This window comes from Prunus persica, chromosome G3 (genome assembly GCF_000346465.2).
Source record: "Prunus persica cultivar Lovell chromosome G3, Prunus_persica_NCBIv2, whole genome shotgun sequence".
Lineage (NCBI taxonomy): Eukaryota > Viridiplantae > Streptophyta > Magnoliopsida > Rosales > Rosaceae > Prunus > Prunus persica.
This window is the reverse complement of record NC_034011.1, coordinates 330,582-357,444: the sequence shown is the minus strand read 5'-3', so window position 1 is coordinate 357,444 and position 26,863 is coordinate 330,582. Positions and strand designations below refer to the sequence as shown.

The following is a 26,863-nucleotide window of genomic DNA, read 5'->3' as shown; positions in this document are numbered from 1 at the left end:
GGATAGGATGACTCCCTATATTTAAATGCTCAAATGCATATGCTATCAAACTGCTGTTAGAAATTTTGGACCAAATTCTTAACTGCGAATCGCATAAACACTAATTCGGGTTGGCCACAAATGACAAAAATTTGACGTAATTCACTCCAAGTTGGACTACGCTAATGAGAAATGATGTCAATTTCACTAGTGGTAATATCATTTCTCTGAAATGAGTTGCAGACAATATGCAGAAGGCTCCCTAGCATTATCTACTTAGCAGACCAGATACTTGTCAAATCTTATTGGAAGTTATGATCATTTTAGCGTCAACCGTCTGCAATGCATATATAATTCAATTCTTTTGAAATGGATTTTGACTCGTCTTCCAAACCAAACCCAAAAAACGGAAAGAGGGAGGGAGGCTTATGGTTCGTGGCCATTATAAAAATATATGCCACTTCTGCAATAACTAGAATTTGGGACCAAAGAAAGTGACAGTTATGGGAAGAACATGGGGGGCTTATGGATTTGCCCACCCATTTCAATTCTTCTTATTCCGTTACCTTTTTTCTGAACCATCACAAATATTTACAAAATAAAAAGAACAGAAAAAGTGGCCAATGCCTAAATGTTATTGGTCGGTTCCATTTCCCGCCCCTAGAACTATTAAAAAGAAGAGAAAAAAAAAAGATAAAAGTTAGACTGACCTTCCACTACCACTTAGCAATAGTAAGTATTATATATACAGACTCATTCTGTTTCTGCATGAACTCCAAACCAAACAAACACAACCTCATCTTGTGCAACTGGTTCTAGTGTCTTCTTCTACTTCCCAAAACATAGGGTTCTCACATTTGTCTGATCACCATTTCTTGAATTTCAGTGAATCTTTCTTTGTTAGTTATTAATTTATAATTGAAGTGAGGAACTTTGTAATGAAGAACTGCAAATTGTCACTAATGCAAGTGTTGTGCATTTCATTCTTTTGCTTCTTTCTGTCCACCCAAGCCAGACGGCATAACCATAAACACAAGCACACCCACCCTCACATTTCACAACCTCCTTCCCCTCCACCTGATTCTGCTAGCCCTCCTGAAGAGGCTACCAATCCTAATAATAGCTCCTCTGGTGTTTTCGATGTGCGGTCGTTTGGTGCTGTTGGAGATGGCCAAACAGATGACACTGAGGCATTTAAGATGGCTTGGGACACAGCTTGCCAAAGTGAATCTGCAGCAAGGATCCTTGTTCCCCGAGGTTTCTCATTCATGATTCAATCTACAATATTCACTGGTCCCTGCCTTGGGGGCCTGGTGTTACAGGTAATGTACTTGAATTATAGGCCTCTTTGATTATTCTTAGTTTAGGCCACTTTGGTGATGAGGGACTAAATATGTATTTTCCTTTTTGGATATTGGGTACATTTGGTACTGAGAAGGTTGATGGAACTCTAGTGCCACCTGATGGACCAGAGTCTTGGCCAAAGAACGCCAGCAGGCATCAATGGCTTGTCTTTTACAGAATCAACGAGATGTCGTTGCAAGGGGGTGGTGTAATTGATGGGAGAGGAGAGAAATGGTGGAATCTTCCCTGCAAACCCCACAGGGTATTTTAAAATTTTTCATTCTGTCTGAATACATATTTTCTTTGATTCAAGCAACTGCTGATCCCATATGAAATCTAATGGCACAGGGGATCAATGGAACCACATTGCCTGGACCATGTTACAGCCCAGTTGTAAGTTGCAAACATTGCTTGTGTTGTGTATATCAGCTACTTTAAGTAATGAGGTTTAATTCTATACAACGAATTTTAATGCAGGCCATTAAGTTCTTCATGAGCTCCAACTTGACAGTTCAAGGACTTAAAATCAAGAATAGCCCCCAATTCCACTTCAGATTTGATAACTGCAGGAATGTCCATATAGAATCGATTTCTATATCCGCCCCTGCTCGAAGTCCGAATACAGATGGGATTCACATAGAGAACACAAATGATGTCCAAATTTATAACTCAGTAATTTCAAATGGTTAGCCAAAAACCTTCAAATCTTCTACCTTTCTCCATTTACTCATGAAAGTTCATAATTAATCCACCTGTTTGTTTATTTGTTAATAGTCTCTGTTCTGTTCTGTAGGTGACGATTGTGTATCAATTGGGTCAGGCTGTTATGATGTAGACATACGAAACATCACTTGTGGACCTGGTCATGGAATCAGGTACACTTTTGTTTTCCATAAATATAAATTTCACTAAATTACAGCTTTTCCTTTTCATTACAAACTTAATTTTCATTAAATTTGATCAATGTGTTCCTTATTCATCTACTCAGCATTGGGAGTCTAGGCAATCACAACTCGCGAGCATGCGTCTCTAACATTACAGTTCGCGACTCAATAATCAAAGAGACGGATAATGGAGTTAGGATCAAGACATGGCAGGGTGGATCCGGATCAGTTTCGGGAGTAACATTCAGTAACATTCACATGGATAATGTTAGGAACCCGATTATGATAAACCAATTCTACTGCCTTAACAAGGGGTGCACCAACCAAACTTCAGCAGTCTTTGTATCAGACATACTCTATTCAAACATAAGGGGAACCTACGATGTTCGGAGTTCACCGATGCATTTTGCTTGCAGTGATGCTCTCCCATGCACTAACTTGACACTCTCAGAAGTCGAGCTTCTTCCTGCTGTAGGAGACATAGTATTGGACCCGTATTGTTGGAATGCTTATGGAGAACTGCAGACACTAACAATTCCACCAGTCTCTTGCTTGTTGGAGGGTGTTCCTCGATCCCTACTGGACAATGACATTGAGCATTGCTGATTCAGTGGGCTCATCTGTAAAGCAATCCATGTAACGTACAAAATTAAAAGACGGATTATGAATCTGTCAGTCTAGTAGATCTACTGATGTCATTATAGAGGAGGGGTGTTTTATGTGCTCCCTATATTTATAAATTATAAAGTTATGTTTCTCTACATCTTTATGTACTTCAGTAAGTCCCACATGATTTTTGCTTCTAATTAATAGAGATTATCAAATTGAACTCTAATCCGTCACAATCCATATCTGTAACACTCAGCGAGCATTTGTGGAGAATAGATATAAGAAACTTTTCCGCTAGAAGTAAACTTGCAAAGGATGCAAAGAAAAAACAAAAAAAAGCAGCCATGAATGCCTTTCGAAGTTGACCAGTTGTTTCCTCTCATTCAGTGCACCGAAAAGTATGTGAAAATGCGCATGTGATATTGAACAATCTAGGCAAAATAGCAGTTGATTTTGAACTTGGGACCAGCAGGGCAGTTTAGAAGTCTTGTGTAGAAAGTGTACAAGTTGGATTGCAGCTTCAAAATACATGTACACTCATCTCAAGCATTCTACAAGTCACATGATTTCTGCTTACATGAGTTTAGTCTGTTTCATTTCAATATCAATATATCATTAAACCAGCAAAAGCCACCCATCAACTTCAACTCTATGCAGTCTCAAAAGATTATAGTAATTAAAAGCTTAATTCTCTGATGCTTGTTTGTCAAGTTGATGCATAGTAAGCTAGAATTTTTTAGTTGTTCCCTATCTGCAACAACAAAGTCCCACAAGTGAAGTAACCATTAGCACTAAAATAAGTGTAAAGTTTTTGTGACATAGCTAGTCAGAATAAATTATTGATGGATTTGGGTAAATGATGACAGATTTACAATACCACCCATTAATTAAAAGAAAAAGTAGAAGATTCGAATTTTTTTCTCTCTATGCCAATATTGTTTGTGTGTGGAACTTGGAAGATATAGAGACAAGAATGAAATAAACAATAGAGTTAAAACTGAAAAAGGAGGGTACAAACAGGCATAAAAAAATATTCCTGGCAGTGACACGATGAGAAATCAAGCTAATAATTTTAGAGAATAATATATGTGAGAGTGAGTGAAGTTACGAGGATTGTCGTCCACAGCACTAACTTTAATTGGAATTGGGAGCTCAAGTGGAGGTTGCGAGGGAGGGACAATTCTCTTTAGCTTTTCTTGCAGCACGCGCAGTGGCTGCCTAGACTACAATAATAATCATAACCATGGATGGTATGGTAGACTGTTCAAGTATATGAGAATGAAGATCCAGTTGAGTGTAGTGTTTTGTAGACTTTATGTTCCGTGTGTTCTGATAAAGTGTAGGTCGGTGCACGGGCTAATGTCCAATGGCCACCCACCAAACTTGCCTTTTTTAATCAAACATATACTATAGCTAACCCTCAAGAGCCTCAATATCCATATCTACATCTAGTTTAGTTTCTGATGACATGTCTTTTTTACTATCCCACTCTACTTTCCTCCCTGTTTACAATGACATTCACATAGTAATAACGTGCGAATATCCGGATGAGAGAATAATTGTGTACATATATATATTCTTTTTCATTGAGTGATGGGGCTTACTTGTTGTTTTGTGCAAAATTCTCAGTACAAATAATAGTTTCTCAACTCTGAAACTGAGATGTATCTTAGAAAGTTTCTCCAACATAACCATTAGAGCCATTCCAAAGGACGGGCCGAGCCCGAGGCGAGGGGAAAAAAAAAAATTGCGTTCCACCGCCTAGCCCAAGCCCGGGGTGTGTGGGACCCACCAACTTGGGCCAGCCCGAGCTGCAGTCCGCGGTCGCTGAAGTCAGCTAGCACGTTTCAAATTTTTTTACTGTTGGCGCGTGCAATGCCAACGGTAAAAAAATTTGAACCAGCGCGCGCTGACGTCAGTGCGACGCCAGCTCCAACGGGAAGTTGCCACATGTCGCGTCCTCAGCCCTCCGATCAGCATCTCCGAATCCAATCCTACGGCTGAGGCTTTTTTGGGCAATAAAAATATGAAAAAAAAATCGTAAATTTTTTTTAAAAATTCTAAAAAATTAAAAAAAATTCAGATTTTTTTTTCTTCTATAAATACCTATCAATACCCTTCACTTTCAACACCAATCCTCATACATTTCATTATACTTCTACTATTATTCACTCTTTACTCAACATTTTCCTCTTTTTCATCTAGTATTTTGATTTCATATTTTTATGGCTTCTTCTATCAAAATCGGAGGGGCTTGGAGCACCATGGAAGATGTTTCTTTGTGTGAGGCTTGGCTCCAAATTTGTCATTGTCCCGTGTCTGGCAATGAGATGAAAATTTTCCATATGTGGAAAAAAATTCATGCCGAATTTTGTGAAAAAATTCCGGGGTCTACTCGTACGGAGATGGCATTATCCAGTAGGTGGAAAATTCTCAATAAAGAGTTGGGAAAATGGAGAGCTGCCCTAGCAAAAGCGATGGACAACTATAGAAGCGGGGAAAATCGTACTAACGAGGTAAGTATTTTATAATTTTTGTTTTATTAAGTTTAATCTCCTAATATATATATTTTGTTAATATTGCTTGCATTTTCAATATTTTGTTAATATTTCTTGCATTTTAAATATTTTGTTCATATTTCTTGCATTATCAATATTTTGTTAATATTTCTTGCAATTTAAATATTTTGTTCATATTTCTTGCATTTTCAATATTTTGTTAATATTTCTTGCATTTTCAATATGTTGTTAATATTTCGTGCATTTCCACTTGTTTCTTAATTTTCTTGCACTTCTAATTTATTTGTAAGGTTAATTGCATTTCCATTATTATTATTTTTGTTACTTGCATATCCAATATATTTTAAATATTTATTGCATTTCCATTTTTTTGTTAAATAGATGATTCAAGCACAAATGTGGTTCGGTGCAACCGGGGGTGGCAAAAAAAGTTTCAACCATCATGAATGTTGGGAGGTGATGAAATATTGCAAACGCTTCATAATTATTCCGACAGGTCCCGCCGTTGTGTTAAACGAGACGCCACTCCGTGATTCAATGACATCGGATTCACCTCTCGATTCTCCTATGAGTCAAGACTCACCCATCGAAAAGGAGCCGAGGCCCATTGGCCGAAAGGCCGCGAAGGCAACGAAAGTGGGTAATTCAAGCAATAATAATTCAAAGTTTTTGGAGGAAATTGCAAGGCAAAACGGCCTAAGAATTGAAATTCATTCGAAATTTGAACCCAAAAATTTATCTGAAATTTGAATTTTGAAATTCATCCGAAATTTGATTCCAAAAATCTTATTCGGAAATTTTATTCGATTATGAATAGTCTTGACACGTAGGAACCCGGAAATCTTATCTGAAAATATTATCCAAATTAATTATTTTCATTAAAAAAGTTGTGAAAAAAACAAAAAAATGAATAGTAATTGCCCTTAGCCATGGCAATGGGTGGAAACACAAAATACTATTTGCAAGGGCAACCACTATTCACGTAAATAGTGGTTGCCCTATCTCCCCCCTTACCATGACTAAGGACAAATGAGTGGAGTTGCTTTTAGGGTCCCCTACCTTTTTCTGCATTGCAACTTAAGCTTTTTCAGCTTTTGGCCCATGTCATTCTCTCAATTTCTAGTTTACCCAATTTTCCATTCCAAAGTATGAATATGGCTTTGGCTTGTCATACATTTATTGATTTAATTCCTAAGAATATTAACTTTTGGAGTTATGGTATCAGATTTTTAGTTTTGAAGCCTCTATGAAATTCTTGTTATCCACTTATTTGTTAAGGTGTGCGTCATGTGAGGTGTAGAGAGGGGAGAATTATTGTCTAGAAATTTAAGTTTTCGAGATCTAGTGATTGTCCAACAGCATTAATCTGAAATCCATTCAGTTTTCCATGTCCTTTTTTTAATGCGAATTTTTGGAAAGTTTGAAGTCACAAAATCATGGTGTGCACAAGGAAAAACATAACATCTGGACCAACATTTTCCAAGCTCAGTGTTAGAATGGTTTTGAAAAATTGAACTTATTTGGAAGGTACATTAATGGCAGGGGAAAAAGTAGTGCTTCTGCTAGCAGCTTCAAAAGTAGAGAGAGATGTGAAGCGCATACATACTGCCATAGAAATGCTGGAATGTCGCATGAATATGGGCATGGCAGGCTGCCTAAAGCTTACCCAAAAAGAGAAAAGAATCTAGCCCACTTAGATCATCTCCCATCTACCCACCACAAACCAAGATATAAATAAATACATATATATCAATAGTACACGTAAAGAAACAAATTCATTTGCCATGCTTGGGCTTATTGAGATGTAATTTGAGAGGTACACATTTGTGGAATAAAATCAAGTGCAACTTCTACTTTAGCTGTTAGTGGAAGAGAGAATAAGAAGCTTATTTGATCAATCATTTATGTCCTTTTTTCTTATCTCCAGATCTTTTTTCTTAGCTGTTAGTGAAAATTATTGCTGCATAAGAAAATAAATGGACTAATCACAGACGTAATTTAGCAAATTATGAAACAAGACCTAATCTTTGATGTGTCAAGCCCTGATTGGTTGCTTCTGCGATAAAGAAATTTCACCATTAAATAAAATTTGCAAGGGTACATGCTACAATTAAATACTTTTATTTTGGGGGTTGTCCGATGAATTTCATTGAATCTAGTACAGTGTGGGGACTTTGTGTTGGCGAAGCATGCTGGGGAAAAAGTGAAAAGATAAAAAGCTACTGAATTAAAAGCGTATTAGTCAGTCAGTGTCTTGTCATGTGTGTTACACAATTTCTTTCATGAAAATTATGTTGGCTGCATTTCAAGAGTCTATTTGATCTTACTGGTCTTTTCAATTATAATTTATAAATAAACAAAATTTTGCTGGTTTTTCATTGATAAGACTGCACATTCATCTTCGTTTTAACCAATCAAATCACACTACATAGTAGTTTTTACAGACAAACCAAGTTGAGAGCAAAGGATAGTCACCCCTCTCTTCACTTCAGTGTTGCCCCAGTCTAGAACCAAAGCTTGGTCTAGAATTTTTTAGTTGGTCTAAGTTAGTAACTGCTTCTCCTTTAGGTAGGGCGTTGCACGTTGTCAAACCTAAAGGTTGCAGCTGCAGAGCACATATCACAGGTTACGTCTGCCATGAAGGTATAAGAATGTGTGAGAATAGTGGTAGTGCATAAAATTTAATGGTAGAACACCATCATTATCTATCCTTAATATGGGGAAAGTATGCACCTTAAAAGTTTCAATCCCAGGGCTGCAGTCAAGGCATCAGTTGCCCAATGAAGTGGTGAACAACAGTTACCACCCTTTTAAGCTTCCTGAAAAGTAGAACAGCATGTGGAATGGACTCAATGTAACTATCAAAATTTTGAGAAAAGTTAACCACTGAAGAGCGATTGATAAGGATATTCATACATGCGCAACAACAATCTATTCATCTCAACCATGATATACTAAAATTTTGAATCTATGCCAACTTGTGCAGTAACAGCCATAGAAACACTGTGTTCACTCCATCGCTTGAATTGCCTCCACAAGGATTTGCACTCGACAGGTTTGATCAATGTTTTTGAGGAGGAAACCTGCACAGAAAATAAATAAATAAAAAATCACAAAAGCTACTAGGTTTGAAACACCTATGCTAACAATACTTGCTAAAATGCAAACTAAAAATTTACAAGCAAGAAATAAACAAAAGAAAAGGCACCTCTTGCCAAGTGCTTGAAGCCAGTGGGTCAGCTGTTGTGATACTCCTATCTTCAGCAGCAGCATTTGTGGAAGCCATCAAGGCAAGGGATAAAGTATTCTCAATATTATCAGCAGCATAGTCCTCCAAACGGACTGAAAGCAATAGCAATATAGTTAGCAAAGCTTCAGGGAAAATTCAAACTCAAGTTCTAATAGATGATATAATATAAATCGTGCCATATTGCAGAACGGGCAGTTACTTCCTACCTGCCTTTCATACAGGTCAAAACCCTTCCAGCCTCTTCCTTTGTTTTAGCTACCACTACACCTATTGCATATGCCTCCAGACTTGTAAGTGTTTTGCCCTTGGATTGTTCATCCATATCAAAACCCGAAGATGCACTAGAGATCCCAGAGACAGCTGATTCTGTCTCACGCCGGAAAAGATTTCTTATTGAAGGCCAGGTTTCACCATTAACTCCATCTAGAAGGGCTTCCAACCGGTCTTGATAAGGCATCCTCCAATTTTTCCTGCAAAAGTAGTCAACAATAAACATATAGGGAATGAAAACCAGTGAGAAAAAGTTCTCCAAAATATATCTACCCCTACAAACCTGTGAACTCCTTAAAAATTAGCATATCAAACTAGTTTAGTTTCCACTTCATCCCACTTATTCCCTTTTAGTTTCTTCTTCCACTCAAATTCTTCCTCGAGTTCAAAAGTACCAGTCACCCCAATCATTTCATAAGAGGCAATGAATAAAATGTATATTTACCTCATAAAGTGCAGTAAGTTCAGATAGCTTGGCGGCACAAACTGAAGCAATATGGGCTTCTATATCGCGTTTAAGTTGATCCCTTACTTTAGATGTGTCCCAGTTTGCTTGTGTGATAACAGCGTCAGCAAAAATATTGTGTTAATCTTACACTGTACTTTCAAATGCGAGTAAAACTTGTAATCAGTGAAGCCAATTCAAGGACCTGTTATTTATATGTCTCACCACACATTAACTCAGGCAGGAATCAAAATTTCACTCAATTTGTCCTTGAGATTTGTTTTAAGAAGTGTCAAGTAATTTGTCTTATATTGTATTCTTTGGTTCATATATTTAAAGGATTCACTTATACTGTAATTCATTTTTTGTATTTTATACTTGAGTTTTCAATTTAGGCTAAAGGAAAGATATAACATACATACCTGCACATCCTTCATCAAATAGAGCCATAAATGACTCAGAGCAATTACAAGCAGCCACTGAAAATGCCTCCTCACCGTTCAAGGTCTTATCAAATGCTCCCTTGAACTTATCCAGAGAACCAGATCTTATATGTCCCAGCAAAGCTTGGAACGCAGGTTGGACAAGCTAACAATACAGTGAAAAGAATCAATAACAGAAGAAAAACATATGAATCAAATTGATGAAATTGGAAACTCATTTTATTAAATAAATAAAAAGGTTAATTTTCCGCAAAATCAGTTTATATTTGACGCATTGGGAAGGCCTCAAAAAGCCTCCCTGCAAAACGGTGAATGTCCCCCAATCAATTTGACATGCATTGCAGATTCAAGGAGGAACCAGAAACAAAATTTGACCTCCACTCTCTATAGGCAAAAAGATGCTGAAAATGCAGCAACCCACAGTCTCAGTTCAACTGCTATCACCCATCTATGGCACAAGGACAGAAGGACAGAAGGGGAGCAGGAACATAGCTGTCACAGGAATAATATCGAGATTACTTACTTGCAGCAATTTTTCTTCAAGCTGCTCACGCTTCCTAGTTCTGACACCTTCATCAAAATATGTAGCCTGTGCATCATACCTAAAATACCAAAATAAGCAAATTAATCAAATAAATACAAAGAATTATTCAGCGATACAAGTCAAAAGGTGTACTTACTACTTAGAGACAGCAGACGCCTTAAACCTTAAAGTTGCTCAGTATAATTGAAGTGATGGCAATATTATTTGCACATTTGGAAAAAGATAAGAAGGTAACCAAAATTCTAAACATAAACTGACATAAAAGAATGTGTTGTATAGACTACAGAACGGAAAGCAGGAACCTAGTGACCACTTTGTATCTGTTTTCTTTCCTTTTCTCTTTTCTGTTACTAGTACTACCATTTGTGCATTCTTCCCTTTGTCAAGGCCTCAATGTGGATACATACCCAAAAACAATGAAGGAAATAACATGGACGACACTTGATCAGCCACCATTTCCAAAACACTAATGAAAAGAAAACAATGCTAAATTATTCGTGAATACCAAAAAGCAAGTAGTAAACTTAGATCTTCCAGTTGACTTGAAATTAGGCGGACTTAAGAGTCTTGCACATCATAAATACACTAATCCAGAACATAGAGGCAAGTTGGAAATACAAGACCCTTACACCATCATAGTGAATTTTAGATGTCTTCACCTAAAGTGCATGCCACTCAATTAAGACGATCTTCACGAGTCAGTTACAGAACTTCTCTCTCATTAGATCAAATCATATCCTATAGCTTTGACGCTGACAAACCAGATGAAGATACTTACTCTGATAGACAAGTATCAAAGATTGAACTGAGATAATTTAGGAGTTCAAGGGCCACCGAAGTTACAACATCAACAAAAATTTAAGATGGAAAACATAGCACTATATGAAAAACAGGTACCTCATTTCCTGAAATATCAGCATACTTCTCATTGGCAATCTTTTTACAACGTACAGTAACCACCATGACCTACAATGGATGGAATAAAAGATAGCTTATTCAAAACAATATGCATATACATGAATAGCGTAAGTGAATATATTCACAGTTTTACCTCGTGAGCAGGAAGATCAAGATCTTTGTTTTCTTTAATGACTTTCCATATCTTCTGTTCTGTGCACTGCAAGAAAACACTGAAGTCAAAACAAGTGATTGTGTTCATTCAGTACCTCACAACAGTGACTCTTATGCAACCAATATTGACAACGTGATTATTGGAGATGAAACTGAAGCCTCCGAAGCACAAGTTGTTCCTCATGACAATGACACATCATCTATAGAAGAGAGTGGAGCTAAACCTACTGTGATCCCAGCTCAACCTCGGAGGAATCCAACTCGAGATAGACATCCACCATCAAGGCTACAAGACTATGTAACATTCAATGTAAGGTACCCAATTCACAAGTTTGTAAATTACTCCAAAGTCTCTCACTCCCATGTAGCTTTTCTCAATAAATTGTCAAATGAAAGTGAACCAAGGAATTTTCAAGAAGCCAATCTTCAAGATGTTTGGAGGCTAGCCATGGAAGAAGAACTCAAGGCTTTGGATGAAAATAAAACCTGGAGTGTAGTCCAGCTTCCAAAGGGAAAGAAGGTGGTAGGCAGTAGGTGGATCTACAAAACCAAGTTTAATTCTGATGGTTCAATTGAAAGACACAAGGCAAGGTTGGTGGCTCGCGGTTTTACTCAAACGTTTGGAGTTGATTATAAGGAGACATTTGCTCCCGTGGCTAAGATGAGTACAGTGAGGATTTTGTTATCTGTTGCAGTTAATCATGAGTGGCCGTTGTACCAAATGGATGTAAAAAATGCTTTTTTGCATGGAGACCTTGAAGAGGAAGTTTACATGCAATTACCTCCTGGTCATCCATAGGCACAGAATTCAAGTATGGTTTGCAAGCTTCACAAATCCATTTATAGATTGAAACAATCTCCACGTGCCTAGTATGCCAAGTTGAGCTCTGTACTTGAAAAGTTTGGTTTCAAGAGAAGTCATGCTTATGCATCCTTGTTTGTTCGAACTGGATCAGTTGGCAAATTAGTTGTTCTAATCTATGTTGATGATATCATCATCACAGGTGATAATATTGATGAGATTAACACTCTTAAGCATTCTCTTCATCAAAAATTTGCCATTAAAGACTTAGGAGTGTTAAAATACTTCATTGGGATTGAAATGGCTACTTCTCCCAATGGACTATTTTTAAGTCAACGGAAAGATGTGATTGACTTGCTTCAAGAAGTGAAGATGATAGATTGCAAACCATCTCATACCCTCTTGATAGCAAATAGAAGTTGGACTTGGAAGGAGAGCCTTTTAGTGATAAAAGTTACTACCAAAGACTGGTGGGTAAGCTTATATATCTCACCATTACTAGACCGGATATAACTTATGCCGTCAGTCTTGTAAGCCAATTCATGCATGCACCCACTGAGGCTCATTTAAATGTTGTTAAAAGGATTCTAAGATACCTCAAGGGCTCCATTGGTCAGGGAATTATCATGAAGAACAATGGTCATACTCAAATCATGGCATGCACCGATGCTGACTGGGCAGGGAATGCTATTGATAGAAAATCAACTACTGGCTATTACACGTTTGTTGGAGGAAACATCGTGACATGGAAGAGCAAAACGCAAAATGTAATTGCTCACTCAAGTGTCGAAGCTGAGTATAGAGCCATGACTTCCACTGCATGTGAACCCATTTGGCTCAAGGGTCTTATCTCATACTTGGGTTTTTTGAGCAACAAACCTATGTCTCTTTTTTGTGACAATCAAGCAGCTATGCATATTGCCTCCAATCCCGTGTTCCATGAATGCACCAAACACATTGAAGTTGACAATTACTATGTTCGTGAACAAGTTCAGTCTAAGGTAATTCAAACCACATTCACTCGGAGCCATGATCAACTTGCTGATGTTTTCACCAAGTCTTTTGCTTCCACTCCGTTTCAACGCTTGCTCTCCAAGCTTGGATCAATTAATCCCCTTGATCCAGCTTGAGGGGGAGTATTGGAAGTATTGGTAGCTGATAGATGTGATTAGCTTGGTGGTTGCTAGCTTTGATTGATTTACACGTCATTAATTTAGGGGATTTGATCTTGTTACTTGTAACTAGAGTTTTCCTATAATTAATTTAGGGGATTTGATCTTGTTACTAGTAACTAGAGTTTTCCTATAATTAGGGGTTAAAGTTAAGGTTGTGGTGTGTTGGCCAACAGCTCTTAGACTAACCAATGGTTCTTAATCTGGCTAGTGGATATTAGCCTTCCCCAGCTTATACATATATACCTATGTAATCTTGTAAACAACACATAATGAGAAAATATATTCTCCCCATTATTTTCCACAAAAACTATATTATATGATTCATAAGACGCCAAAATGCTCAGGTACGCTATTATAATCATAGCATATGCATGTGAAAAGTTTATTAAGACTGTCTCTAAGTCTATAACCTTTTCAGGTGAGAGCTGGATAGAATTATTAGGTTATCTTGTGTTTTCTAAGGAATGGGTAAATGTTATATTGTTATGTTATGTGTAAAGCCCACTAGAGGCGTCATCCTTTCAAAATATAATATTAAGGATGCTTTTTAACTCCTTTCCTATAAAGTTCTGCGAATCACGGTAAGAAAAACTTCTACATCACAATGTCATATTGTTATTAGTAGGAATAGAATTAGTTGCCAATCTCAACTTCGTTTGTGCAGTGATTGATTTCTTGTCACCCACACCGACACTTTAGTTTAACTTTTAGTTCGTGAAGCACGAAATTACTTTTAGTTTCACTTTCTATGTATTAGCAGTATGAGTTGGACCGAAGAGTATGTATGACTATTGACATTGTTTGTTCCTTCCTGCTACCAAAAGTCGAATGGGTGGTCAAAATAAAATCACAATGTTAATGAATAAAAAACGTGTTCGAAAAATACAAATGAGGAGAGGAGAGGAGAGGAGTGGGGGGCCATATTTTTATCAAATTCAAATCAAATGTCAAAAATGAAACGCAAGGCAGCGCCCTCAGACGTCAGCCAACCTACGTCACATGCAGCAGCAGCATCCACCACGGTCCACTCAACCCAACAACCACCCAACCCAAAAAAGAAAAGAAACAGTGCTACAAGAATATAACACCTACGGTGATGATGACGTCATTGCTTCAGTCGGCCTTGTATTCTCTATAATGGTATTTTACCATTCTATCCATTACTTGCTTCCATCCAAATTCCAAATAGGGGTGGTCGGCTTGGGCCGGTGGGGTAATTTCGTCTTTCGACTTTTAAAGTGTACACCTCACGAAATCAGTGGTGATGATTTTTGGTGACATCAACAACATTATGTCATCTTACCAAAACCTGTGACTTTTTGAGAAACTTACATTTATATATATATATATAAACAAGTCTAAGAGGCAGGCAGGCAGGCAGGCAGGCAGAGACTAGCTAGTCATCAAAAGTTGAAACAAACCAATTAATAATTAAGCATGGAAGATGAGAAGATTGATGATCATGTGGATACCAGCAGCTGTAAACATCCAGTAGATCATCAAGAAGAAGAAGAAGAAGAGAGCGAGGAGATGAAGATGGAGAAGTTTTATTCGTTGATTCGAAACTATCACGATGCTCGTAATCGTCTGCGATCAAGAAAGCTGCCATTTGCATGCAATGAGGATGAAGAAGACGACGACGACGATAACAACAACAACATCAGCATCAAGGACAAAAAGAGAAGAAAGGCGACAATGGGTGATGATGATCGTGAAGAGCCATCTGCTGCCGGAGGAGGAGGAGGAGGTTGGGTGCCATCTTTTGAGTTGGAGGATTTTGGCACAGAGTTTAAGTTACACTTCCCTCTTCCTCCTCCTCCTCCTCCTCCTCCTCCTTCTAACACTAGGAATTTAGAAACACAAGATAATGGTTTGGGGTCTTTGGACCTTAAACTTGCCCTCTAGCTTATAGCTACTTGTGTTGTTTTGTGTGCTTGCTTTGCGAATTGCATGTACATCGGAAATTACCAAGTCGAGTAACAATTTTTTCTTCTGTTCTGGGTTTTGGGTTAACTGGGTTCTCATGATTTTTGCTTTTTAGTCAAATTCAATGAAATCTAATTATCACTTATTTCTTTCTCATATATTTTTTATGGAAGCAAAGCATCGCAACACGCAGAGCGCAGGAGAATCTGATTGGATAAGAAAAGGACAAAAGTGGCAATTAAGCTGTTTATTATTTCACAGCAAATTGTGATGATGCGACACGTCCTTCCACGAAATTTACAAAAGCTAAGATAGGAGGCTTCGTTTTCGCCCCTTGGCCCATCCCATCCCCCCCCATTCTTTTTTTGGCCATTTTCCATTTCCGGACCCCCTACCCTATCTTTAACTTTAACAAAACGTAAACAGTTATGAAAGAGTGATGCTATTTCTACCATTTTGTCTTATTTTCTCATTAATCTTATCTTCTCATCCATAAAATTGAATAAACATAAATTTATCTTTTCATCTATCATTATTTCTAAAATATCCTTTAATTGTATTTTCATATTTGCTATTATAATTTTTAAAAAAATTTCTGTAAAAAACAATAATAAAAAATTCTTCAATTAGCCAATTCCCACCCCAACTTTCTCCTCTAGCGAAAACCCAACAATCAACATCATGACCTTACAAACATTTAACTCTCCTTCTTCAAATAATAGAGGTGTTATTTGAGTTTGAAATTAAAAGGAAAGAAAGAGACAAAGGAAGAAAAGGAAATGGCCATGAGTTTCTGTCAATTTTAGAGTTTTTCAAAAGCTCAAAGTCAATGTAATTATGGGACTACTTGAGCTTTAGAGTTAGAGAAGAAAGAAAAACAATTGTATTATGTGTGACTGAAAATAAAATTGGGGTTATGAGTTTGCAAGTTTAGGGTTTCTTCTGGTTCTTAATTTTTGACGAACGTAGGGAGAGAAAGATGTTGATTTTGTTTTGTTTGGTGGGTTGGGTATGAAGATTGGTGTGGATTTCGAACCAAAAAAAAAAGAAAAAAGAAAATATAGGTGTGGGTGCGTGTGGGAGAGATTGAGCGAGTTGTCCTCGTAAGTCATTTTACAAAGAAGTAGATTTATCTTTAAAATTTTAAAAATAGAATGAGTGAAAAAATAAAGCAGGTGGGGGAAAATACTTCACACGTGACCGACCTAACTTCGCTTTTTTATTTTTTATTTTCTTTTGAGAGGGAACTAGGCAAGGTTGGCATTTGGGTCCCGTGAAAGAAACGAATAATAATGATACAACCTTGCATCATCAACTTGACTTGATATTTATGTATCACTTCACGGGGACTCTGCCAAGCAACGAAGGAGCGTGGAAGCAACCCATAAATTGATTAACTGCAAATTTTAATATTTCTGTGTACCTTTCTGACTTAAACTACCCTTTCTTTAAGGTTTGGCCCTCTCCAAACGAGTATCACATGGAGACCCATGAGAGCAAGAAGAGGAAGATGATCATTAGCAATGACGTTGATGCTGCTGCTGCTGAAGCTGATGATGAAGAAGAGAAGATTGAGAAGTTCTTTGCTCTTATCAACAACGTCCGGGAAGCTCGTCACCGATTGATGAATGGTTCGAATGTAATATTGAAACGGGAAGAAATTAATGACAACAGATCAAACAAGAAGAAGAAGAAAAAAGTGGAGGAAGAGGAAGAGAAGGTCATAGCTGACGTTTGGAAGCCATCATTTCAACCTGAAGATTTAATTGAAGAAGAGGCTCGTCATGAGTTCAAAATCCCACACGTGATATCTGGGATTAGCACTACTAATAATGCTCAAAGCAGAGGCTGCTGTAACACAGAAATTTGTAAACAAGGTAATAATTTAGATCTCAGGCTGTCTCTGTAACTGTTCATTGGGTGTAACATATATATATATATATATATATATATATACAGAGAGTTTCCATTGAGGCATCCCTCAAATAAGCTTATTTGAGGGACACTCCTTGTAGGCCCCACTCCGGATTGTATTTCACTAATCCAAACCGTCTATTTTGTAGATACTCATTCAAAGATCATCCCTACAAAAAATCACTTGAATCCGATAACAGTTGATGCAGAAAAATAAGTTTGATTACGATTACAAATATGCTTTGCTCTAATTTGACACAATATCTCTATGATGCAAAAGATAAGATTGTTGAGTTGCCAAATATTGACTCACTCTCCAAGGACAAGAAACTAAATTGGCTCTAGTAAATAAATGTAGTTACAAAAGATAAGATGCTGTTATGTATCAACGATGACGAGGAATTGGGTTCTGTTTTTATTCTCTTACTTCACTTTCTGAAACCCACCCACCCATTCCAGTTGGCCCTATATAAGATTATAAAAATGTCCACATCTATACACCACATTGTGTACCACCTCTTTAATAAATATGCCTAACATTGCTATTACTTTTTCGGTCAAAAGCGGTTTACGTATTACTTGACACATTTAGCACTTGTTCTTGCACTTTGATTTGATCAACTTTCTATTCATCATATTGACAGTGAAGCCAATATGGTTGCTATTATATATACAAAGAGTATATAATTATCTAAACTACACTCATCGATAAACGAAAATCACATAATTTCAAAAAAGAAAAAGAAAAAAAGAATGCCAGTATATATATATATATATATATATATAAAGAGTTGTTCGGCTATTTTTTTTAATAAAAAAACCCCAGTATAGCTAGGCGGCTATCCTATTTATAAAAATAAAAAAAGAGGACCTACCTAGAGATTAGGCATCCACGTGTCAAAAATAATATATAGCCACCCGGCGATACTCTCGAGTTTTTATAGAGTTCTTCAATTCATCATCGTGCTTTGTATCTCTCCAGAGTTTTTCCATTGAATCGAACTTACTTTCTTTTTCAATTTTTGGCCTCTACTTTTTCTTTGAGTTGACAGTTAAGTTCCAAACTATTTCAAGGAACAGATTAGCTCGGTGATAATACCTATAAAAAAGATTAAATAAATTCGAATATTTAAAGAATATAGCCACGCGGTTAGACTTTTTAAATATAACAAAATCAAATATTTTGCAAGTAATGGCATGTATTCGAAATTCAACTTAAAATCTTATACTTAATAATAATTATGAGAGAGGGTGGGTCATGATTCATGAAGGTTTCCCATTACTATGAGAAAGACAAAGGCAAATTAATGAAACTTTCTTCCTATCACAAACTGGACATGGAATAGATTATGTGGTAGAGAAAGCGAGAGAGACAGATATATCAAGGGGTGAATTGTGGTGTGAAATGAATTGAAGGTAGACTTCTCAGCCAGACAAAAAAAAACACGTAAGAAAGTTTATATTGGAAACTGCGTGTGGGAAACTGGAATTTTTGGTCAAGGGGCTGCCAAGGAGTGAGTAATGTAAGGATTTGCACGTGGAATATTTAAATAGTATAGCCGCGCGGCTGTACTCTTCAAATATAATAAATTGAAATATTTAAACATTCGAATATTATTGGGCCTATATTCACTACCAAACCCATCTCCCACTCTTGCGTTAAATTCCAGATACAACATGTGTTTCTATCTACCAAAGAAACAAAGACCATGCCACTGCACGATCTTTTTCTTATATGCCCTCAGTCCAATTCTTATATGCCCTCAGTCCAATTCGTAAGCAAAAGAAAACGAAATGAGATCAACGTGAACCCCAACATGTAAATGGCGACGATGATTCGCTGAGAATATGCGATTTAGAAGCATTGTGTGATTCTTCCTAACACTCCCTAGAGGCAAGAAGAATGCTGTAGCATATGTAGTTCAACTTCAAACAGAGCAGATTTGTATATTTTCAAATACACATACATACGTATAGGAAGTGGAGGTTTGATCACACATGCATCACCCATTGTTCGTGTGTATGAGGCAAGTGAAAGCAACAGATAAATTATGGCATTTTCGATTGATGAGGGAGGAACGTACATGAGTCAGATCGAAGACATTCACTGGTATAATTAATGTTACAAGAAATAAACACAATGCTAATGTGCTATGATTACCATTCCCACCTGGGAAAGCAAAAGGAAAACCTTTTTTTACAAAGAAGCCAAACTAAAGAAAACAAAGCAAACCGGTGGAATGAAAATGGTGATCAAAGCCGTCTAAAACTTCTTAATTAAAGGTTTGCCGAAATACACAGGTATCATGATGTTGTGTTGTCACTAGGACTCTTGCCCAGAATTGAAGAAGATCCGGGTGTCCTTGGACTGTTTGGCCCTCTTCCACCGGAACGAGGACTTCGCTCTCCTCTTAGCTCATTCACACGAGGACTGAAGGAGGAATGTGGGCTCCCGAGGATTTTAGGGGCATTTCCTGGTGTTGAAGTAGAGCTTGTGATCCTTGGACTGCTAACATGTCTAAACTCACCTCGGCTTCTGGTCATAACCTCATCTAATATCTCTGCATCCCCTGCATAGGATGCTCCAGCTCCCAGCTCTGCCTCCTGTTATTTTGGAGCACATCAAACACAAAATGAATGAGTTAACTTTCAACCATTAAAATCCATATCTAAGATTAAGAAATTTTATCTTCAGACAATCTATCATGTTATGTTGCCCAGACGTGAATATGCAAAGAATGAAAGTGTCTTTTACCGTTGCAAGGTTAAATGGTAAAGCAGGAGCCTCTTCATACTCTGCTGCATCCAAGTCTTGAAGATGTGCTCCTTTGAAAAACTTGGGCAGAACGTATTGTCTTACAGGAACCAAGAGCATGATCATCAATGGAAACATAACCCCAGCAATTGGAACCCAAGTAAGCCCAAAACATACAAGCAAGTACAGAGTTTGGAAAACTGTAAACAGCCCGATTGATTTGAAAGGCACAGTTTCTACAAAAGTGGCATGATACTCCTCGAGGACTCTGCAGGATGATGAAAAGCAATTTATGTTAAGCATGAAGAGGAAGGAAAATTAAACATGTATGAAACAAGTGAAAGAAGATTTGATTTGAGGGTTTACTTGTATCTTCTACTTGGAGCAGTAAACAGCAATAAGATCCTTTCCCAAAATTGGTTACCAGGTAAGCTTTCAATGGCCATGAAGGCAAAGTAGCCCCAAAGGACTGAAGTTGGGATCTTTTTTAGGATGGGCATAGCTGCAACACATCCTCCCACCAGTATAGCTTGAAGCAAGTTACTAAGACGCTGTTCTTTCACCTCAACCGGCAATAGATCATCAATCTCTTTCTCGACGTCAAACACTGTCTCGTCAACTGGCGCATCAATATAATTTCCCATACTTGAAGCTGCCTGAATGGTCGATTCTTTTAATTCATTCAGTCCCTGCACAAGTGGTTATACACAAATGTTTAATTTAGATCACAAGGATTACCTGGTTGATAATGTCTTCAAAACTTCTAAAAAATTAAAGGCCAAACATATAATGCTGTTATACCCGAGCTGAGGCCTCTTGGTAAATCAAAGGCGTCTGCATTTGTCGATAGGCTTCTTGCATATTTCCATACAGCTGTCCCAAGCTAGCATTCTTTCTCATACTTTTGCGTGCTGTTGCTACAAGTCGATTACGAAGCAACTGCACAACCAAATTTCATTCTTATCAGCAAAAGCACAAGTCACCAGAGAAAAAAAAGAAGGATCTACAAGGGAAAAATAAAAATAAAAATAAAGAAAAAAGGAAGGTTATGTGATTACTTGATGTTTGAGAGTGGCCAAACTCTTTGTATGCATTGGTGACTGTGGGATGACTCCATTTGATGGAGGAATTCCGAGCAGACCACACATTAAAGTCTGTGAGAATTAAAAAAGCAAGAGAGAGTTAAGCACAATTGCTTACTGAAAGGAAAAATAGAAAGTAAGGAAAGAGCAATTTGGCTTTGCATACCAGAAACCCCAAAAGAAGCAAGTCATAATGGTAAGAAGATGGTTTTCTCAAATTGAACTCTTTCTGCTGAGATAGTTGGGATGCTACACTGTGATCAAAATAGTAAAGCACCGCGATCATTGTTGCTGGAATGAAAGCTCCAATGATATAGAGGACGGGAACATTGAGCATGTCCTGTGAGTTAATATCAAGTATAAACCAGTAAGACGATCAGCTTAATTTAACTTGTGAATTTACAGACAAAATGTACTTAATAGTGACTAACCACAACTAAAACAGAATTCAATCATGAAGGCATACCTTAATGACAGTCCAATTATCATATGCACCAGGTGACCATGGGTTTGGGCTAAAAAGGCGCCTTGGGATTCCATGTGGAACGGTACTAGTTGGTATGTAAGATACACCAGTCCACACTAGAACCATGAGTGGCACACCATAGTCTGCTACAAAGCCTCTAAGCCAACCTGCAGCCCCAGAAAGAAGTTCACATTACATACACAAAATGAAACAAGATTCTATTAGTCACCATAATTACCAAGGGAGATGCAAACTTAATTCATTATATTTATCTTACCAGAGCCATAGCGCCATGACCTTGCTTTCCTACTTTTCAATGCAGTGAGAAGAAGGCCAAATGACAAGACCAAAGCAAACATCCCATTTGCAAACCTCCATGAAGGTACAAATTGTGGTAAACTAGTATCTTCTCTTTGTGGTAAGCGAAACTCATCCACAAGTCCCTACAAAATCATAACAGAAAAAATAGAGGCCATGATCAAATTGCTCAGTTTTATTTCTCTACATTATTATTAATTTTTTAAGCCTAAACTCTTAACACTCATAACTGGAATTAAAATAAGAATGGAGGTGGAAAAGAGTTAAGAGGGTAAAGTGGGAAGAACTGAAAAATATGATATCCACTAATTTCTTTACTATATCCCTGCCAACCAAACAATGGAGTGACACTCCTAATATTCTAAGGTTCATGTACCAAACTTTAAATAATTAGTGGGTAGAAGACATAATTAGTTTAAAATAATTCTTACTTTAATGGCTTGCTGCATGAAGAGCATAGCAATAAGTAAACCAAACAACTCTCCGGCTACTCGGGTGAACCTATTGATTATGGAACAAGCGCCCAATATAGCCAATAAGAACAGCAAGGCAGCTGTCCACACGCATACCCTACAAAATTAAACATTCATCAGAAAATGAGGCTCAGAGTCAAACAATTAATTAATTTCAAAAGACAATACACACACAAGGCAAATTTATCGAAAAAGACGATGCGAAAGCGAAATTGAGTACGTAGTTTCTCTTAGAATAGAAAAGTAATGATGGCTGGCTCACCATCCACTCCATGCTAGAAAGAGCTTTGGACCCAAGTCTGCTCGTTCTTTGGCAAAATTGAACATGAAGGTGTACATAATTACAGTAGGCTCGGCCACACCTAAAATCAGCAAGGGTTGACCTCCTATGATGGAGTGTATGATCCCACAAACTGCCGTAGAAACTAAGGTTTGCACTGCTGTCAAAACTCCATCTGCAGCATAGTAATTTAATTAATAGTTTTGCTAATTAACCAACTATTTGAATGTCATACAATAATTCAATTGAAAATTCACATGCCAGCCAATCCCTCTCATAAAAAAGTATATCTTGGTTATTTTATTTTAGTATTTCTTTCTCTTTTGAATATCCCTTAGTTTCCTGCCTTTTATTTTGCATAACCAAAAACAAGATGCTAAAATCCATAGGGGTGATTGAAAGGCTACTTTCAGGTAAAATCCAAAGAAACTAGCTAGAAAGCTGTGACCTTTACAGCCTTAATATAATAAAAATTATATTTCTGTGCCTTTCAAGTTAAAAAGAAGTGTGGGTTGCAGATCTAATATGAGAGTAATTCATGAGTTGCAATTACCAGTATTTCGCTCCAGCTGCTCGCCAAATGAAATGACTGGGATTGCTGAAGCAAAAAATATGTAAGTGGTTGGAGCCAAAATCCTGCAAAAAACAATATCAACAATTTGTCACCAAGATATCAAGTTTGCAATTTATCAAAGTAAAGGGAACGAACTTTTTTATTTTTTTGATATATGGTTACATATATTGAATCAAGAGCTAATTGTTTTATATAAAAAAAGGTAGATGATGAAATGGGTACATAGTATATACCTGAATCCTGCTCTGAAGCCACCAGTCCAATCTTGCTTGTAGCACATTAACCTTCCTCTGAGATCATTCTTGATTCCCTGTAAAGGCACAAATGTCTCTTCCATGGTTCCTTCTCTCAAGAACAACACTTTGCTCTGCTGTACCCTGCCCGGGCCCTAATGGGTGTTGCTAGTAGTTTGCAGTAAGCTGCTGGGTGCAAGAGATTGCCATAATTTGAAGAAGTGGCAACCCAAGTAAGAAATAAACCACCTAAACTACATGATCTGGGAATTTCTACAAAATTGGAACAATGTAATGTAGAGACTCAGCATCAGAAAGAGCAAACTGAAGGGTTTTTTGGAAGAGAGCAAAACAAAGTCAGCAGCAGTGGTAATTTGGAAGGGAAATTGAGAGCATGCAGGCCAAGGGAAAGCTTAAATTTGAAGTGGGTGTGGTTTGGTTTGGGAGGTGTACTGTAAATATATAAAGGGAGATTCAAAAGAGGGTTGGAAAATAAAAGGGGAAGGGCAGATTTGATGCAGACAGCATTGCGGGTCAGAAGGGAATAATGGAGTGAATCTCACTGTCATTGCCTTTGCCATTTTCCTAGGAGAGGAGAGAAGAGTGTTACAGTAAATCTCCCTCGTTAATTTTTTTCCCGCTTCTGTGGTCCCTCGCTCTTCCATGGTCTTCATGTTTTTTATATTATTTATTTATTTATTTTATGTGACACCTCAGCTCCTCCCCAACACTAGAGGTGTCAAACGGGTCGGGCCGGCCCAGCACGGCACGAGTCCAGCCCATTTAAATGAGGCACGGCACGGCACGAGCACGAATATTAATGGGCCGTGCTCGACACGGCACGAAAGCTTGGACCGGGCTGGGATTTAAAAAAAGGTCCAATGGACCGGACCGGCCCGTGGCCCGACATGAGACGGGCTTAGCCCGAGCCCGCTCCAAGCACGGCACGAGCCCGAGCCCGCTCCAAGCACGACACGAGCCCGAGCCCACTTAAATCATCTACTGCATTTTTTCACTACCAAGTTGGAACTTGGAACAGCAAGTAAATAAAATAAAATAAAAAATATAAAAAATTGATGCAATGACCAATTACTTACCTACTTAAATAATGGTTGGAGTTCCACTTTTTTTAGCGAGATCTGTCTTTCCAAGTTTGAATTTTTGTTAATTTCTTCTAGCTTGGAAATCGGGTGAACTTTTTAGCTGGTTTCTCACTCTGGTGTGGTTGCAGGCATTGGATACTTTCAACACAGCAATTGTTTCTCCTATCTATTATGCTATGTTCACCTCTTTTACAATATTTACCAGTGCAATAATGTTTAAAGTATCATCACATGAACATGTTGTGTTTGTGTGTGAGTCTTTGTTATAAATCTAATGTATGTAATCTTTTGGTAGGATTATTCTGGTCAAAGCGTGACCAGCATAGCGTCAAAAACTTTGAGGGTTCATCACTGTGTTATCTGGGACTGCTATATTGCATAGTACACGAGGGCCAGATCCACCTTTAATTACAGGTTTGTATGTTGATGATCAGACTGCATGTCTTTTTGAAGATTTATGATGCTCTAAGTATCTTATTTTACTCCAGAAAATAATTAATTTTTTTTTCGGTTGACTGATGCAGGAACGTGAGATGACAAATGCTGATATTTTACCCGGTGTCCTAGATTAATTTTATTTTCCTTTTTGTGTAATTTGGGAGGGTAGTGGTACTCTTTTTCCTTGACCGGATTTTCCTCCTTTGGGGGTATTTTAAGGCAAGATTTTAACGAGGCCACATTTTTGCCCTCCACCTTTTTCATATTGTTTTGGATGTTTGATTATTAATGTTTTCAAATAGTTCATCATTCCTTGCTTCTAGTTATATGTTTTATGTTTATAATTTTAATTATCTAGTGGGAAAAAAAATCAAGTAAAAAAAATTCAAATTAAATGGGCTTGTTCTTGGGCCCGAGTATGGCCCGAGCACGAGCACGGGCACGGCCCAAGCACGGCACGGCCCGTTTCAATATGGACTTGGGCTTTGGGCCGGGCTGGGATCAATGATTTTACTAAATGGGCCAGCACGGCACGGCCCGATAAATTAAATGGGCCGGCACGGCACGGCACGAATACATTAAAGGCACGAGTTTAAATGGGTTGGGCCGGCCCGACACGGCCCGTTTGACACCTCTACCCAACACCATCTTGGACCCGTAGTCTAAAATATCAATGGTTTCGAACATATCGGTCGTCCAAAAACATGAAAATTTTAATTGAAATATCAGGAAATTATTGATATCAGTAAAAATTGAATAAAAATAACGAAAATTGTAAGAAAAACTTGAAAAAATTTATTGAAACTTTGGAAGATGTTTATTTAGTCAATTATCTATTAGGAAATGTTTTGCATGATATGTTTAACTGATTTAAGTTCATTATATAGCGAGTTGACAAACACAACGAGTGTAGAAAATATGTAGTAATTAATGAAAGAAGATTAAACATACTATAATCATTTATTTATAATGATTTACTACAATATTTTACACTTTATACATTGCATGGTAAGATACATAAGTGACTTAGTACCACATAGAGCTTCTATGAGGTTCAATTTTTTTTTATTGTTTTCATCATCTCTATGTGTAGAGTAAGTGTATTGTGAAGAGTAGTCATCAAATGATAAATCCCCAAAATAGCTTTGCATGTAGTTGTTAACATGTCACTCATATGGATCCGATATTAATTGAAGTTGTCCATTTAGTGATATTTTTTATATTTATCGATATTATTGCAATATTTTGGCCAAATATTGTTGAACTGTGTGAGAAATTATTGACGTCGATATTTTACGATATCTATATGTGTATGGATATGTTCTAAAATATCCTAGACTCAAAAAAACGATAATATCCTCTATATTTTAGACTATACTTGGACCCACTAAAATAATGTTGTTCTTTGTTCCAAAAACAATGATAAACAATAATATTTTACCCATTTAACACCACACAACTCTCTCTCATGATCTCACCGGTTTTAATAATAAATAGAAAATTGCAATGCGGTGTATTTTTCTTGGGTTTAAGAAACTTAAGATAAGAGTATATTTCGATGGTGGCAATGTTTATTTTAAATGTGGGCATTTGGGAAAGATAATTGTTGTGATTTATAAAAATTGCAAAGACAGACACTACTGGCGGTTCAATTATATTATATTAAACACTGTGGTGGTTCATGAATATACTTCCTTAGTAGAAGGGGAGCTCTCATGACAGCCAAGAGAATACACCACAAGCACTCGTTGACTTGTTTTCCTTCAATAAATAATGTTAATACCTGTCTCTAAAATAAATAATATGTTCATGATGATTTTTATTGTAGCAAAAATAACCAAATTTTATGTATTCCCTCGCATATCATTGGCTTTTTTCTACTCATATTTATGAACCTATATATATATATATATTATTGATTGTTGATGCAAAGAAGGAAATCAAAAAAGCCAATGGCTAAACGGGT

General features: G+C 37.3%; 3 protein-coding genes and 1 pseudogene across 3 annotated transcripts; 2 read left to right on the top strand and 2 right to left on the bottom strand.

Moving 5' to 3' along the window:
- Positions 402 to 2,967, top strand: LOC18788095 (polygalacturonase At1g48100). Its single transcript, XM_007221508.2, has 6 exons — positions 402 to 1,301; positions 1,418 to 1,585; positions 1,672 to 1,716; positions 1,801 to 2,008; positions 2,117 to 2,198; positions 2,312 to 2,967. The coding sequence occupies exons 1-6, from the start codon at positions 918 to 920 to the stop codon at positions 2,811 to 2,813; spliced, it is 1,389 nt and encodes a 462-aa protein (XP_007221570.2). The 5' UTR covers positions 402 to 917; the 3' UTR covers positions 2,814 to 2,967.
- LOC18788073 lies at positions 7,709 to 11,639 on the bottom strand (annotated as a pseudogene).
- On the top strand, positions 16,143 to 17,252 carry LOC18788089. Its single transcript, XM_007221478.2, has one exon. The coding sequence runs from the start codon at positions 16,742 to 16,744 to the stop codon at positions 17,168 to 17,170; it is 429 nt and encodes a 142-aa protein (XP_007221540.2). The 5' UTR covers positions 16,143 to 16,741; the 3' UTR covers positions 17,171 to 17,252.
- LOC18788068 (probable boron transporter 2) lies at positions 19,208 to 23,907 on the bottom strand. Its single transcript, XM_007221495.2, has 12 exons — positions 23,357 to 23,907; positions 23,103 to 23,185; positions 22,532 to 22,724; positions 22,228 to 22,366; positions 21,756 to 21,921; positions 21,479 to 21,645; positions 21,179 to 21,352; positions 20,989 to 21,084; positions 20,732 to 20,869; positions 20,297 to 20,619; positions 19,931 to 20,198; positions 19,208 to 19,779 (listed from the first exon to the last, which is right to left on the bottom strand). The coding sequence occupies exons 1-12, from the start codon at positions 23,458 to 23,460 to the stop codon at positions 19,480 to 19,482; spliced, it is 2,151 nt and encodes a 716-aa protein (XP_007221557.1). The 5' UTR covers positions 23,461 to 23,907; the 3' UTR covers positions 19,208 to 19,479.

Excerpts from the sequence above, each read along its gene's own strand:
- LOC18788089 (XM_007221478.2), top strand. The coding sequence starts at position 16,742 with ATGGAGACCCATGAGAGCAAGAAGAGGAAGATGATCATTAGCAATGAC.
- LOC18788068 (XM_007221495.2), bottom strand. The coding sequence starts at position 23,460 with ATGGAAGAGACATTTGTGCCTTTACAGGGAATCAAGAATGATCTCAGA. Across the intron at positions 21,922-22,227 it reads TCATGCAGCAAGCCATTAAA|GGACTTGTGGATGAGTTTCG; the intron begins GTAAGAATTATT and ends ATGATTTTGTAG. Across the intron at positions 19,780-19,930 it reads TACCATTTAACCTTGCAACG|GAGGCAGAGCTGGGAGCTGG; the intron begins GTAAAAGACACT and ends CCAAAATAACAG.
- LOC18788095 (XM_007221508.2), top strand. The coding sequence starts at position 918 with ATGAAGAACTGCAAATTGTCACTAATGCAAGTGTTGTGCATTTCATTC. Across the intron at positions 1,302-1,417 it reads TTGGGGGCCTGGTGTTACAG|GTTGATGGAACTCTAGTGCC; the intron begins GTAATGTACTTG and ends GGTACTGAGAAG. Across the intron at positions 2,009-2,116 it reads TAACTCAGTAATTTCAAATG|GTGACGATTGTGTATCAATT; the intron begins GTTAGCCAAAAA and ends TCTGTTCTGTAG.